The sequence below is a fragment of the Pleurodeles waltl genome, chromosome 9 (genome assembly GCF_031143425.1).
Source record: "Pleurodeles waltl isolate 20211129_DDA chromosome 9, aPleWal1.hap1.20221129, whole genome shotgun sequence".
In the NCBI taxonomy this organism is placed as follows: Eukaryota; Metazoa; Chordata; class Amphibia; order Caudata; family Salamandridae; genus Pleurodeles; species Pleurodeles waltl.
In genome coordinates, this window is record NC_090448.1 from 802,799,364 (window position 1) to 802,815,563 (window position 16,200).

At 47.4% G+C, this 16,200-nt stretch overlaps 1 protein-coding gene across 2 annotated transcripts in view; it reads right to left on the bottom strand.

The window, feature by feature from the left end:
- LOC138260001 (solute carrier family 22 member 6-B-like) overlaps window positions 1–16,200 on the bottom strand; it is an 896,476-nt gene that overhangs the window by 857,550 nt on the left and 22,726 nt on the right. The window contains exon 1 of one of the 2 annotated variants that reach the window (XM_069208047.1): window positions 8,530–8,931. The exons of the other annotated variant lie outside the window; for it this stretch is intronic. Within the exon in view, the coding sequence (XP_069064148.1) occupies window positions 8,530–8,931 (402 nt within the window). Of the gene's footprint in view, window positions 1–8,529; window positions 8,932–16,200 lie in introns of those variants that run through there. 2 annotated transcript variants of the gene reach the window in all.

Genomic DNA, 16,200 nt, shown 5'->3' on the forward strand with positions numbered 1-16,200 from the left:
CACCCTGTGTGCCTTTGAATGGCCTTGTAGATATGGAATAAGGCAAAGCAGCGCAAGCCGCTGCATTGCCTTACTTTGCGTCGAGGAGGCATTCCATGGGTGTAGGGGTGGGTGTTCCCATACAACATAGATGGATTTTGACGCTGCCCCGGATTTACAAAATCCCGTAAACTGGAGCAGTGCCAAAACCTTATGCCTCCCCAGAGCAGGCATAATGAGGAGAAATGTTTTAATTTCTCCTTGATTTTTTCTCTTTCCATGTCTGTTGCTATCTGCTCCACATATAGAAAGAGGTACAATGCCTCTTTAGATTGTTTTTGTGCACGAAGGTGCACCTTCCTGCACAAATACAATCCTGCCTATTGTGCGCCAGCGCAGCGGGAAAGGACAGAAATGCACTATATTTCATAAATGAGGTGCATTCCTGCCCTTTTATATTGGGGTAGGACGGTGTAGCAAGAAGACTTGTGGCGCTTCCCCACGTCAATTCCTCATAAATGAAGACCTTTGTTTTTAGCCACACCCTTGGCCACTCCCCACACTCACTGACCTTTGGTTTGCTAAACACTGTTTAATATTTCCTCACAGTAAAAATAATTTGCTGTGGGAAATGGGGATGTTTATTGTTGTTGATGATGAGGAATACCAGGTTCTAGAAATTTTTATCAGCAGGGTGTTGTTACACCTAATTTTTTTTAAGAGGGGGTCCTGGCATCAAAAAGTTTGAAGACCTCTGGGCTAGGGGAAGATCTGGTAGTACAGTACCAAATGATAGGCCAATCTGTTTGACCGCAATGGCCACCAATGAGCGAGTTCCCAAATTAGCTATAAACAAATATGGATATACCCCTGAGTCACGGGATCTAGGTACTGTCTGCCAGATAGCTTCCAATAAGGACTCTGGGGGAGCCTTGGGTGCGGTTGCCCCCGTCAGCTCCCCTAGAGCTCTATTTTCTGGCCAACAGAGACCAATTCAGACCCATGATATGAAGGGTAGGTATCGTTGGAGGAGGGAAGGCGCCTATATATATTTGACTAGGGTGCCAAGGTTGTCTCATGGCTATAGAGAGTCGAAAGACTCGCTCATTAATAAAGTCATTTACTGGATACGCACACAGAGGAATTGTCTCTCTGTTATCTGGTCCGACATCCAAGAGGTGTGTAGGCACAATCAACCGGGGTCGGAATTTGATTTTATTTCAGTCGTCTTCAACTAAAGTACCCTGGTAAATAATCTTATATCTTTTAATGCATGGACTGTCTTTTTAAGAACTGGCAGGAAAACCGACATTAGTCTTTGCAGTCATCCACTTGGAGATAAGATAGGTAGAGGCTGCTGCCCATCCGACAATCATGCAGGTGGGGCTAACATTCTACCTGAGAATTATTCACCACCTATGGCAGTGAATTCCTCTCCTTCACTTTCAGATTTGGACTGAAGGGACGCCAAAAGCAGAAACTGAGGTGTGTCAGGCAGAATGTACAGGGAATATAGTAATCGCCCCTTCAACGAGAATTAAAGCAGTAAATACTTCCCCAAAACTTAACATTATATCTTGGAACGTTGCAGGAATAGGCCAAAAGCTTGAGGACCCTGATTGGGTTAGCTTTATTAACAAGCAAGTTGTATGTCTATTTCAGGAAACTTGGGCTGCAGAATTGAACCATTTGGCAGGATTTACAACCTATTTTTCTGCAGCCCAACCTGCGTCCGGAAGTTTCGGTAGACTGATAGGGGGGCTTATGATTTCGGTGAATAATTTGATCATTCAGCGATACGGTTCATCTCTCATGACCTACTGGGTGTACAACTCACATTTCGACCTGGTTTTAGGATAATTGTAATAAATGTGTATGCAAGGTCTGTCTCACATGGCATTAAATCAAATGTTCTTACTCAGTTAGCTGATTTTATGGAGCTCCTGGATCCATCTGATTTTCTGATGGTTGCGCTTGATTTTAATTGCTCCTTTGAATCTGATAACACCATCAGTAGTATGACCACCGAGGACGATGAGTTATGGGGCATTCCCCAATCTAAGGAAACTGTCCTACCTTCTGCCTCCTGTGTCGCTATGCAGATGGCCTCTTTATGCTTAAAATTTGGGCTAAGAGAATGCAATGGTCGCACCAGATCCGACCTAAATCGTGCTTCCAGCTTCACATGAGGGTTTTCCTCTAGTACTATTGATTATTTTTTGGTGGACATTAGGCTCTGGACAAGCACATTAGATATGGAAATAATACCTTGCTATGACAGCGACCATAATCCTCTGTGTCTTGTCCTAACTAATTATGCATTTGCAAGAGCCCAACACTTAAAGACCCCCAATGTCCCAATTCCCTGCTTGAATCTCAGACAAACCCGTGTTAGTTGGCCGAAAGTGACATCAAATCCGTACCTGATAAGGGGGGTTTATCTATCATTCCTGAAACTCATTTCTGGTTTTGGGGAACAAGAGGCTGCTGCAATTCCCATCATGACTATTCATAAAGAAATGGTAGGCACCCTACAGGGTATCTTCTACAAGGAAACCCCCCTGAGGCAGACATCTGACATTTCTCTACGCAGGGAATGGTACAACAAAGATTGTGCATATGCAAGATCTAATTTAAAAATAGCCTTAAAAAACCTCTCACAGGAGGATATTAGGAACGCTAGACTCAAGTATGTGAGGGCCCTGGAACAAGCAAAAAAAGTTGGGAATATGAGATCTGGCAGAGGTTATTAGACGTAGTCAAGAAACAAGATGATGGTTCTTTTTGGAGGCTGTTGGCTTGTAGATCGAGAGGGGGCAATGACACTATTAGTATGCACATCCAGCCTGAAAGATGGTTGTCTTATTTCTCTGAGATTTCTGCTTCCCCTGTACAACAGGACTCTGTGGGCACTGGGTATGACGACCGTAGAGTTTCCACTAAAGATCCTGCTGAGGATATTGTTTTCACAATAGCAGAAACAACAGTTGCCATTCATTCTTTGAGATCAGCGAGAGCCCCTGGTCCTGACAAGATACCAAGAAACTTGTTTAAATCTGAACCCAGCATATGGGCATGGAACATAAACTCACTGTCTAATGCCATAGCAGCAAGTAGTCCCATTCCAGAATCGTGGCATGGTGCAGAAATAATTCCCATACATAAGAAAGGTTTTGTGGGTTTGCCAACTAATTATCGACCAATCAGCCTTATCGACAACTAGCAAAAGATTTTGCTAAGCAAGTCTTAGACAGGCTAATGGAATGGGTCAAGACAATCAGGTTTTATCCCCTCTCCAGGCTGGTTTTTGCCCTAAAACCAATACTATGGACCAAGGCCCATATTTATACTCTGTTTGCGCCGAATGTGCGTCAAAATGTTTGACGCACAATCGGCGCAAACCCTGCCCCATATTTATACTTTGACGTCCGACCCCGCGGGCGTCAAAGTTCCACCATGTGCGTCATTTTTTGGAAGGGGGCACCAGCCTTGCGTTAATTATATGCAAGGTAGGCGTTCCCTTCCAAAAAATGACTTTAAGGCCTGTGCCCCATATTTATACTGCGACATCATTTTGACGCACAGTAGGGGGCAGACCTTAAAAAACGGCGCCCAGCCTGATGGGCGCCGTTTTTTAACGCCTGGGTCAGGGAAGGCGTTAAGGGACCTGTGGGCTCAGAAGGAGCCCAGAGGTGCCCACCCATGCCCCCAGGGACACCCCCTGCCACCCTTGCCCACCCCAGGAGGACACCCAAGGATGGAGGGACCCATCCCAGGGAAGTAGAGGTAAGTTGGGGTAAGTATTTTTTTTTGTATTTTTTTTGTGGCTTAGGGGGGCCTGATTTGGGCCCCCCTACATGCCACTATGCCCAATGACCATGCCCAGGGGACATAAGTCCCCTCGGCATGGCCATTGGGCAAGGGGGCATGACTCCTGTCTTTGCTAAGACAGGAGTCATTTCAATGGGGGTTGGGCGTAAAAAAGAATGGCGCAAATCGGGTTGAGGCCTGAATTTTGCCTCAGACCTGACTTGCCCCATTTTTTGGCGCCCAACCTCCATTTTCCCCTACACCGGCGCTGCCTGGTGTGAGTCATTTTTTTTGATGCACACCTGTCCGCAGCGCCGGCTAACGTCAATCAATTAATAAGGCGCCCGCATGGCGCTTTGGAATGGCGTTAGCCGGCGGTAAAAGATTTTATGCACAACTGCGTTGGCACAGTTGTGCGTCAAAAAGTATAAATATGGGCCCAAGTTTTTAGGCTGTTGCTGTTATTTTGGAAGTATGTCACCTTAGCTAAACAAAGATTGTATGTTGCCTTTGTTGACTTAAGATCTGCTTTTGACCTTGTTCCTAGAGAGAAACTATAGGAAGTTCTGATTAAAATTGGTTCCCCAGAGAACTTAGTGCACTTAATTCAAAGGTTGCATGAGAATACATATGCACAAGTAAGATGGGGTAGTCAGGGGGAACTCACTGACAGAATAAATATATGGCGAGGGGTGCGTCAAGGCTGTGTCCTACCCCGACCCTCTTTACTTTGTTCATTAATGAGGTAGTGGAAATTGTAACCGATTGTCAAAATGATGCACCCTCTTTGAACAATCAGAAAATTCTGATTTTATTAGTTGCCGGCGATTCCGGCGATTCCCTTCTGATTTCCTGAACACCTATGTCCTGAGACCTACAGGTCTTCGTGGACAGGTTCAGTTCATTCTGTGTTGATTATGGACTGGAGCTAAACCATAACAAAAGCAAACTCATGACCCTGGGTCGTGGTCGCACTAAAAGATATAATGGGCCTGATTACAACTTTGGAGGAGGTGTTAATCCGTCCCAAATGTGACGGATATACCACCAGCCGTATTACGAGTTCCATAGGATATAATGGGCTCATAATATGGCTGGTGGTATATCCGTCACATTTGGGACGGATTAACACCTTCCTCCAAAGTTGTAATCAGGCCCAATATCTTTTATAATGGGACCCCTTTAAGCAAGATACATTCCATCGATTACCTGGGGGTAAGAATTAGTGACAACATGCAATGGGATGCCCAGATTGATAAAAGCTCACTCCTTCTGTCGCAAAGATCCGGGGCTATTTTGCGTTTCCACAAATCCACCACTGAGAGAGTGGTTACTCCAGCCATTAAACTTTATTTGACGAAGGCTCAGGGCACTGCGTTCTATGGGGCAGAAGTCTGGGGGGTTTCTAATGTTAGTAAGCTTTCAGTGGGTGAAAACAGTTTTGTAATATCACTTTTGGCATGCCCTCGAAACACCCCACGGATCCCTATGGTCTGGGACCTTGAACTTACACGCATCTCAGATGTAATTGCCCTAAGACCATTGCTTTTCTGGGTACGAATTAATTACATACAAGGAGTCCACCCAAGACATTTTAGACAGACCCAATGTACTCTCCATTGCATGGTTCAAGTATATTTCAAAATGGTTCCATCTCTTAAGACTTAGTAACGTTTGGAGCCATCCTTACAATTTAGGAAGAGATCAGAAGAAATATTTGAAAACAGTCTATTGGGCGCATGTTAGAGAAAAACATTTGTTTGACACATGGCAGACTGACATCTCAATTTCTTGACTCTAAGTGGTATCCTCATTTTGAACCATTTATGGATTTAATCCTTGACCCATTAAGCAAAAGTCTGTATATCCAGTTTAGGTATGGATGTTTACCTCTTAAATCTTTTAATAGCTCACAGAATTTAGCTTTGAGAACTGATTTATGTCCTAGCTGCAGCTGTATCTCAGAATCCTTGGTACACTTCATGTTTATATGTCCTGCATACATGACTGCTCAGCGGAAGTGGCTACGTCCAGTCTGCAGGAATATGGGCATGAGACATTGTAATGATGCTCTAAGGATTATGATGAGGGACATTTATACTCCTTTGTCCTGTGTGGTCAGCAAGTTTCTTGTGGCTGCATGGCATATACGTAAACATTATTTAAATAATTTTAATGACTAGTACCGAGCTTTAAAGTCTTAGGGCCTTATTACAACTTTGGAGGACGGTGTTAATCCATCCCAAATGTGACGGATATACCACCTACCGTATTACGAGTCCATTAGGGGGTCATTACGCAAAAGACCGCCGAGGCGGCGGGAGACAGAATACCGCCATTGCCGGCGATATTTCTGTCTCCCTATTATGACATTTCCGCTGGGCCAGCGGACGGTAACAGTGTTACCGTCCACTGGCCCAGCGGAAATGTCACATTAACATTGCAGCCGGCTCATAATTGAGCCGGCGGCAATGCTGATGTGCAGCGGGTGCAGTAGCACCCGTTGCGCATTTCACTGCCAGAAATTCGGGCAGTGAAATGCGCGACGGGGCTATGCCTGGAGGCCCCTGCACTGCCCATGCCAAGTGCATGGGCAGTGCAGGGGCCCCCAGGGGCACCCCAAGTCCCCTTACCGCCGGCCTTTCCATGGTGGTGTGTACCGCCATGGACAGGCCGGCGGTCGGGGACTCATAATCCCCAGGGCAGCGGTGCATGCACCGCTGTCCTGGGGATTATGACTTCCAGGCGGAATCCTGGCGGCAAAGTGGAGGAGCCGGCGGTATGGCCGTGGCTTTTCCGCCACGGTCATAATTGCTGGTGGAACACCGCCAGCCTGTTGGCGGTGTTACCGCCAACATACCGCCGGCCGCCAGGGTCGTAATGACCCCCCATATCCTATGGAACTCGTAATACGGTAGTTGGTATATCCGTCACATTTGGGACGGATTAACACCGTCCTCCAAAGTTGTAATAAGGCCCTTAATCATTTATTTTGCACATGTTATTTAAATAATTTTAATGATTAGCATCAAGTTTTATAGTTTTCATTATTTATTTTGGACTGATATAAGGCCTTATGATCACTGTGCTTGCTTACTTGAATGCTACTGAGGATGATTTGAAGAGATAGGTCCCAGTTGGTAAAACACAATCTGTAGGTAAATATCTTAATGCTCTTAAGTATTTATGTTTTTATTCTTTTTTCAAATATTTCCGGTTACACGATTGTCATGCTTTTCTTATTTTTACTTTTGCACATGTGTGATGTTATTGCTTTGATGGTTGAACATAACCGAATAAAGCTATGTGTGTGGTGGTGGTGAAATCAGCTCTGTGAATTAAGGAAATAATTCACAGTTAGACCTCTTGTTGTGAACAATGAGCTGTGAAACTAGTGGCAAGCATTCAATAAGAAGCCTTAACCATGCATATTAACTGAAAAGACTCAGTTAAAGTGTTCTTACAGTTATGCAGTACCATCAAAAAACCACTGATATTTGCGATTTTTCCATGGTTAGGACTGTAATTCTTGCACAGTGGCCATGCAAGACATAACTGACAGCCCAAATGCAATGCTCGAGAAATACGTGGAAAGTACCATATATATTTAACTAGGGGAAAATGCCATAACCTCACAATTGCGTTTTTCCGGCGGCCCTGATTACAGTGAACATTCAAGAGGACACCTTTTCATCCAAGCTACAATTCTATGAATCTTGTATCCTAATCACTTCATAATGTTTTGTTTAGTCTTCATAATACATTAATGGATTAATTTAGAAGAAGGAGGTAATGGGTATTCGACCAAAAAATATTGCAAGTCCCAGTCTGCTCAGCTCTGAATTCCCCTACCCTCTAAAGAGGGAGAAGGCGCACTTGAGTCAAAGCCTTCTTTTTTGTGCACCACAGAAGCGACACGTGAGTTGTGTTCAAACCAGAAAGGAAGGTTCAGAAAAGCAGCTCAATTTAGAATGACCCATATTCCATCATGTTCATTCGTGTTTAAGCTACTAAGTGGCATATTTATACCTGGTTTGCGCTGAATTAGCATTTTTTTTTTACGCTAATTCAGCGCAAACCTAACTCCATATTTATACTTTGGCGCTAGACATGTCTAGCGTCAAAGTAATGAAGTTAAAGTCATTTCTTGGACGTGAAAACCTACCTTGTGTCAATGAGATGCAGCGTATGCGTTCCCAGCCAAAAAATGATGATACGGCCATATTTATCCCCCCCTGCTAAAATCAAGCACGAGGGGATGGGGGCCTTAAATAATGACGCTAAGCTTGCTTAGTGCCATTATTTAACACCTGGGTATGGGCAGGCGTTAGGGGACCTGTGGGCCTCTTTCCATGGTCAGAGACCATGGAAAGAGTAAGTAACAAGCACAAATAAATATATTTCTCCTCGTCATGCCTCACCTGGGGAGGTGTATCATTTTGAGGCATTAACAGGTCTATCAGTAATTGGGAACACCCACGCTCCACTAATGTAATGCCTTCCCTGGGCAGAGTAATCAACATAGCGATTTGTGCTACTTTGCTTATTTTAGATTTATGAAGCCAGGCAAGGATATGCAAGGTGGCCTAGCATGGCCTGATTTATCTAACTTAAGAGTTGTATCACTCTTAAGCCCCATTGCGGGGCACGGGGGCGACACAAGCGTGTAATAAATATGCCCCTTATAATACATCAATCCTTACCTTTTTTTCTAAAGAGGCCAATGAATTGTGCTCTTACCTCAATGATGATTGTGGAAGCAAATTTACTCCGGTCATATATCCACCCATCCGAGCAGGGTTCTACGTCTGCTGTTGAGACGTTGTCACCTGTGGTACTGGAATTCACAAATGCCCACTGGGCTGAGGTGAAACGCAGGCACTTTTCAGGAATTTGCTTTTCGTCCAATGGGATGAACACTTGCAGGACTTCTTCGGAGTCCTTGTTCGCAATCACATTGGGCCAACTCGTTTCCTTATTCGTGGCATGAATTTGACAGTGATGGTCGGGGATAGCAGCTGTGAAATTTTGGAGCATGCTGTGAATGGACTTCATCATTACGGGAAACATCAGCATAACAATCTGAATAAACTGGTAGCGACCCATGCCCCCAGTCCAGTTGAGGAGATCATCAAAATACATTGTGGCTCGCACAGGAATGCAAATTGTAAATTTAATTGAGGTCGCTATGTCAAACAACTTCCTCAAGCCAAATTAAGGGAGATAAGAGAATAGATTACCCCGTCTTAATTGTACACAAGTAGTCATGTATAGAAACTATGAGGGATGACTCGGTACTAGCGATAGAAGTGGCAGGCTGTGCTGGCTATGGGTCTCATGCACTCAAAAGGCAGAAGTTGCTCGGGCGCGAACCCTTGATTTGTTTTAGCTTCCGAACATCTGTAGGCATTGGTTCAGATTTCCTATTGCTAAGCTTTTCTCTTCTTACGAATGAGAGATCACTTTCCACCCGGTCTACTTTACCCAAGTTTAACACCTTTTAGCCTGTAAAGGGGTCCCTGTGTCTTAGCCTCTTGTGCGGTTTGCTGTTTGTCTGGAAATGGAGAAAGTAAGTCTGCGTTTCCCAGGGCTGACAAGGTGTCTCATGAATTTTTTCCACATTATAAAATCGCTTGCCAAGGTAAATATTTACTTTTCTAACAAAGGACTAAGGGCCTCATTCACGTGGTGCAGGGCGGCGCAGCAAGTGTCTTACTGCTCCACCCTGCTCCACTGGGAAAGGGCAGAAATGTGCCTTTTCTACAAGACATGGCACATTTCTGTCCTCTCCCCCTGTGCTGGTGCACAAATTGCTGCCATGCACCAACGCAGGCACCTTTGCACCATGTGGAGGTGATTGCTTTTGTGCAATAATGGAAACCCATATATCTCCCACGTTGTGTCACTCTTACACCAACCCTGAGGTGGGGTAGGAATCTGACGCATTTCTAGACTAGTAAATCTGGGAATACGTCAGATTCCTTCATGTTTCATGAGTGTTGCTATGTGAAAAACACAAAGCAGCACCCATGGAACACCCATTTCACGTAGTGTTATGCGTGAAAGGGGTCTATATTTACAACGCCATGAAAAGCCACGCAAGGTGGCTTTGCGTGTCCAAGTAAATATGGATTAGCACACTGCGCCACCGGAGCATAAAAAATGACCCTCCAGTGTCACTTTCCTTGTGTTCCCCTGAGCACCCCTAATGACCCCATGGTAGTGATGTATTGACAATACAGCGCACTATGGAGCACGTTAGCACAATAGTATCAACATTTTTTATGCTATTATGGCGCTTTGCTGGACAAGTGTCAAAAATGTTGACACTAGTAAAGCAAAGCTCAGGGAGTCCCATAGCAAATAGCCTTGCATAACTTTAAAGCCTTCCCTGAGCAGGTGTTTAAAAAAGACACTAGAATGGTGCAGTGAAATCCTGACAATTGAACTTTACCATTTTTTTGGGCCTCCCAGTGGGGGAACGCCCTCACGCATACATTATACATGGCATAGGTATAATGTGGTAAAGGGTTTCGAAAGTGGCGCAATGCTAGCTTTGGGCCACTTTGTAAATATGGTGCAGGGTGAGGACCTGTTTGGCACCACCGTAGTGTAAACAAAATGATGGTAGGGCTGCTCTAAGGTACACAAGGGGCTTGTAAATATGCTAAGTTCTATGGAGATGAAAGAGAGAGCGTTTTGTTTATCCATGTTGAAGAGTGTGCGCAAGGTAGAATTGTGCCCTTAACGTTTAGCAAAGGGAGTATTGTAAGCAGATAATGGGGCTTCCCTCATAGCACTCCTCTGCTCAAACATAAAAGGGTCAATTGGGGGCTCATGGGCTGGACTGTGGTGGGAAACAGAGATGGGCATAGCAATTTCCAACTCTCAACTTCTGTTCACTACACCCAAATTAGATTTTGGCAAACAGACATATATGCTTTTGCTAATGCGGCACACAGATATTTACACATTTTCTTATGAAGCTCTGTTAATTGTCACAGCACCCAACATCTGCATTGTCATGGAGTATGCTCTGTGAATTGAAAGCAGCACTGCAAAATGTTTTGCTGCCAGTTCCATGATGCACAGGACAAACAAGTTTGGGCCTCCACAGGTGGATTTGGAGAACTCTCTTGTTTTTAAGTAGAGCTAAATTAATTTTACGGCAGTGTTCATAATATACTACTAAGCCTAAGGGGCTTGTTAGGAAGTGGATTATTGGTAAGGGAAGGTAAGAACCTACACTTAGCAAATGGCCACTAACCTCCACTTAGGTCCAATTAGGTCTCAATAAATTAAAACCAGATCAACCCCTGTTAGTTTGGCAGCAAGCGACAAGGCTTAACTTAGGAGACAAGTGTGTAAAGTATTTAAAAGTCACAAAACAGTGAATAAGTAAAACACAAAACACAATAAAATTCCAAAAAGAATTTATAAAAACAGATTATATTTTTCTCTTTAAATTACACCAAAATGAATAATATCGAATAAGAGGAACCAGAGATATGAATTTTTGAAGAGTTAGGGGGTCATTCTGACCTCGGCAGTAAAAGGCGCTTACCGCCGGTCAGAAGACCGCCATAACACCGCCGCGGGCGCGGGAAACCGCCACGGTCATTCTGACCCGCAACAGGCAAACCGCCAAAAACCCGACATCCACAAAAGTCCACCACACCAACGGCCAGCGAAAAACTGGCGATGACCAAACCTCCACCGTCACGCCAACAGAAATACGCCCATTCCATTCCGACCCACGAATCCACGCGGCGGTCTTACAACCGCGATATTCCATTGGCGGTACACACCGCCGCGGTCAAAATACACACACAGCTCCAAAACACTGCCACATTGGACATTTTGAAATACACACACCTGATACACATACAAACACCACTCCCACACACCCAACTCAATATAAAACACACACCCACATCACCCACAAACCCCTACGACCACCATTTATTGACTAAGGCCAGAGAGAGACACCACCAGCTAGTACAGAGCATTCACAGGCACATAACACCATCACTCACACAACATCCACGCACAAAACACCACACACCACCACACTCACCACACTCTTCACCACAAACACCACCCCACACCTCATCCACACCACCCCATGGCACCCCAAAGACACCCCAGGTTCTCAGACGCTGAACTCAGGGTCATGGTGGAGGAAATAGTTCGGGTAGAGCCCCAGCTCTTCGGGACACAGGTGCAGAACACCACCATTGCCAGGAAGATGGAGCTATGGCAAAGAATAGTGGACAGGGTCAACGCTGTGGGTCAGCATCCACGAAATCGGGACGACATCAGGAAGCGGTGGAACGACGTACGGGGCAAGGTGCGTTCCATGGTATCCAGACACAACATCGCGGTGCAGAAGACTGGCGGCGGACCCCCACCTCAACCCCCAGAATTTACAACATGGGAGGAACAGGTCTTGGCGATCCTGCATCCTGAGGGCCTCGCAGGAGTAGGCGGAGGAATGGACTCTGGTAAGTCTAATCTCAACTACTTCATCCCCCCCCACCCACCAGCATGCCAAATCATACCCCCACCCTCCCCCCCACCCCCATCACACATCCTCTTTGCTAATGTCTCACCATCACAACCCACCCATCCCAACACCAAGCCCTGCATGCAACCACAAACCATGGACACCCATCACCTAAGCATGCCCACTGCACATACCCATCCCCCCCCAAACCACAGTCACAACAGCCCCCACATGGGAATGCCAGCACTGGGGTACACGGGCACCCACCCATTGCACGCTATGGCACACACAGAAGCAATAACCATACTCTTATACCCCTGCAGGACCCGAACGCCACGACACCACCCAGGAGGGTCCAGAAATGTCCATTCCACCCCCAGAAGAGGCCCACAGTGATGACAGCAGCTCTGTCTCCCTGGACCCAGATGACCAGCCCGGCCCATCGGGGACCTCAGGACAGTCGGTTCCCCTCAGACAGCCACAGCAGACCTACCCCCCTCTGGGAACACTAGCACAGCACCCACCCAGCGGGCCCATGCCTCTGTCTCCAGGACACGTCAATCAGCGGTGTGTCCACCACTACAGGGCACCCAGGTTAACCCACCACCCCAACAACAACAGGGACCTGGTGGCAGTGGTAGTGGGCACACGGTCCAGGGGACAGAGGCCCAGGGAAACAGTGGAACTGGGAAGGCTACTGTGCGACAGGGGGGGGACAGGCCCAGGGAACCCACTCTCCACGAGGCCCTATCCTCCATCATGGGAGCATACCACCACTCCCAGGAGACGATGGCGACGGTCCTGGCCAGGTTCCAGGAGATCCAGGTACTGCAGGAGGAACAGTTTATGGGGTTCAGGGAAGAACTCAGAAACATCAGTTCTGCAATGGGCACCATCGTTGTGGCTCTCAATCAGATTGTCAGCACATTGCGGGACCATGTGGCACCACAAAGGGCCCCTGTCACTAGCATGGACCAAGAACAGGCTGCCACCTCCGCCGGCGCTAGTGGACAGGAGGCCCTGACACAAGAACAACAGGCCACCAGAACCCCACCCCCTGCAGAAGGAGAACCACCCCGCAAGCGGGGCCTGAGATCTAGGAAGAAGACAGAGTAAGATGCCAAGATCCCCGCCAGGGAAGGATACCCCCTGATTGTCATCCCACTGTCCCACATTGTCACCCTGTCCAACCTTAAACTGCCCCTGCTCCACCTTCCACAGGCATATGGACAATGCACCTGTGAGACTGAAAATCTGGACTCTGCCATGGACATTCCTCCACCATCACCCATCACCGAATTGCAACCATTACCCAAAATTTAGAACTTTAATAAACACACTTATTGCACAAAAATAATCTGGAGTCTGCCTGTATTTTTGAACAAATGTATTACACAGAACCGTGCCAAAATGTCCAGTTACATTGTGATGACAACATACCACTGTCACACAGCTGTAGTCCATGGGGAAACAAAGCAGAGGTCACGGAGTGGGGCCCACATCTCTGAAATTGGAAGGGAAAGTCACAACTCAGTTAACATACACTGGGGGGAAACTCAGACAGTAGAGAGGCAGGAGACTTTAAGTAAATGAAAAATGCCGGTGTTGATTCTTACCTGTATGTCATTGAAAATACTGCTGTATTACTGTGTCCCTGTTGTCTGTGTTGTCCTCTTCGTCTTCCTCCTCTTCACTCTCCGCAGGCTCCACAGCTGCCACAACACCACCATCTGGACCATCCTCCTGCAGGAAAGGCACCTGGTGTTGCAAAGCCAGGTTGTGAAGCATACAGCAGGCCACGATGATATGGCACACCTTCTTTGGTGAGTACATTAGGGATCCACCTGTCATATGGAGGCACCTAAACCTGGCCTTCAGGAGGCCGAAGGTCCGCTCGATCACCCTCCTAGTACGCCCATGGGCCTCATTGTACCGTTCCTCTGCCCTGGTCCTGGGATTCCTCACTGGGGTCAGTAGCCATGACAGGTTGGGGTAACCAGAGTCACCAATTAGCCACACACGGTGTCTCTGAAGTAGTTCCATCACGTAAAGGATGCTGCTATTTCGCATGATGTACGCGTCATGCACTGACCCAGGGAACTTGGCATTTACATGGGAGATGTACTGGTCAGCCAAACAGACCACCTGGACATTCATGGAATGATAACTTTTTCTGTTCCTGTACACCTGTTCACTCGTGCTGGGGGGGACCAAAGCAACATGTGTCCCATCAATTGCACCAATGATGTTGGGAATATGTCCAAGCGCATAGAAATCACCCTTCACTGTAGACAAATCGCCCACCTCAGGGAAAACAATGTAGCTCTGCATGTATTTCAGCAGGGCAGACAACACTCTGGACAACACCTTGGAAAACATAGGCTGAGGCATCCCTGATGAAATGGCCACTGTTGTTTGAAATTACCCACTTGCCAAGAAATGGAGTACTGACAGAACCTGCACTAGAGGGGGGATCCCTGTGGGTTGGCGGATGGGTGACATCAGGTCTGGCTCCAGCTGGGTACACAGTTCCTGTATAGTGGCTCTGTCAAGCCTGTATGTCAGTATGACATGTCTTTCTTCCATTGTCGACAGGTCCACCAGCGGTCTGTACACAGGAAGATTCCTCCATCTCGAAGACCGCGGCGCATAGCCGCATTGGTTAAGATAGAACCCTATGGGTTTCAGGAGCCAATGACGATGTGCGCCGGCGGTCGCGGTACGCACCGCCGAGGTATGCACCGCCGCGGGCGTAACCGCCATTTTCTATCTGCTTAATCACTCGATACCTGATCTTCCACAGGAGAGGACCTATACTGCAAGTGCTGCTGTGACCTCGGTCTGGAAGAGACAATGGCTGCTGCGACTGGGGAAAGGGTCCCTGCCTTCACTTCTGAAGAATTGGAGAAACTCGTGGATGGGGTCCTCCCCCAGTATGCGCTACTCTACGGTCCTCCAGACCAACAGGTAAGTAAACTGGGACCATGCTTTATGGCCAATGCCTGGGTTGAGTGGGGTGAATGAAAGATGGTGGGGAGGGGAGCGAATGAGGCATGCATCAAACGACAGATGAGAGCATGTGCCACATGGCAAGGGTGGGGATGGGGGGCCACTCACATCGAGCATGCAGAAGGTGATGATTTTTTATTTTCTCCCCCTGTACATGTCACATAGGTCAGCACCCATCAGAAAATCGACATTTGGCGTGCCATCGCTAAGGACGTCCGGACCCTGGGGGTCCACAACAGACGGGGCACCCACTGCCGGAAGAGGTGGGAGGACATCCGCCGCGGGAGCAGGAAGACCGCAGAGGCTCTGCTGGGGATGGCCTCCCAACGTAGGAGGGGTGCCAGTCGAAGTTTGACCCCCCTGATGTCCCGGATCCTGGCGGTGGCCTACCCCGATTTGGATGGGCGCGTGAGGACATCACAGCAGACACAAGGGGGTGAGTACAAGCACATTCTGCTGATTTTGCGCACATTGGAGGTGTCTGGGTGGGGGAGGAGGGCTGTGGGTATCCCTAGGCCAGGGCAATTTCTGTAGGCTAGGCCCCTCCGTTAGGCATGGCCCTGTGCCCCCGCCCCCCACCTCTGTAGGTTGCCTAGTACAGCTATTCATGGCCCTGTGTCACCTATGTGTGGAGTTGTCGTCCATAGGCTTGTAGGCCATGTCCCACGGATTGAGTAGTGTACCCCAAGTGCTCGGCGTAGTGCAGGGGGCTTCTGTGTCTGTCCTCTCCGCCAACGGTGTCGCCAATGCATGCACTCAACATGTCTTTGTTTCTCCCCCCCCCCCCCTTTTTGGTGGTCTTCCTGTTCATGTGTGCATTAGCATCATCAGGCGGAGGAGAAGTGGGATCGGAGCACGAGGGAGCTGCATTTCACATGGCCATGGAGGGCCATGCA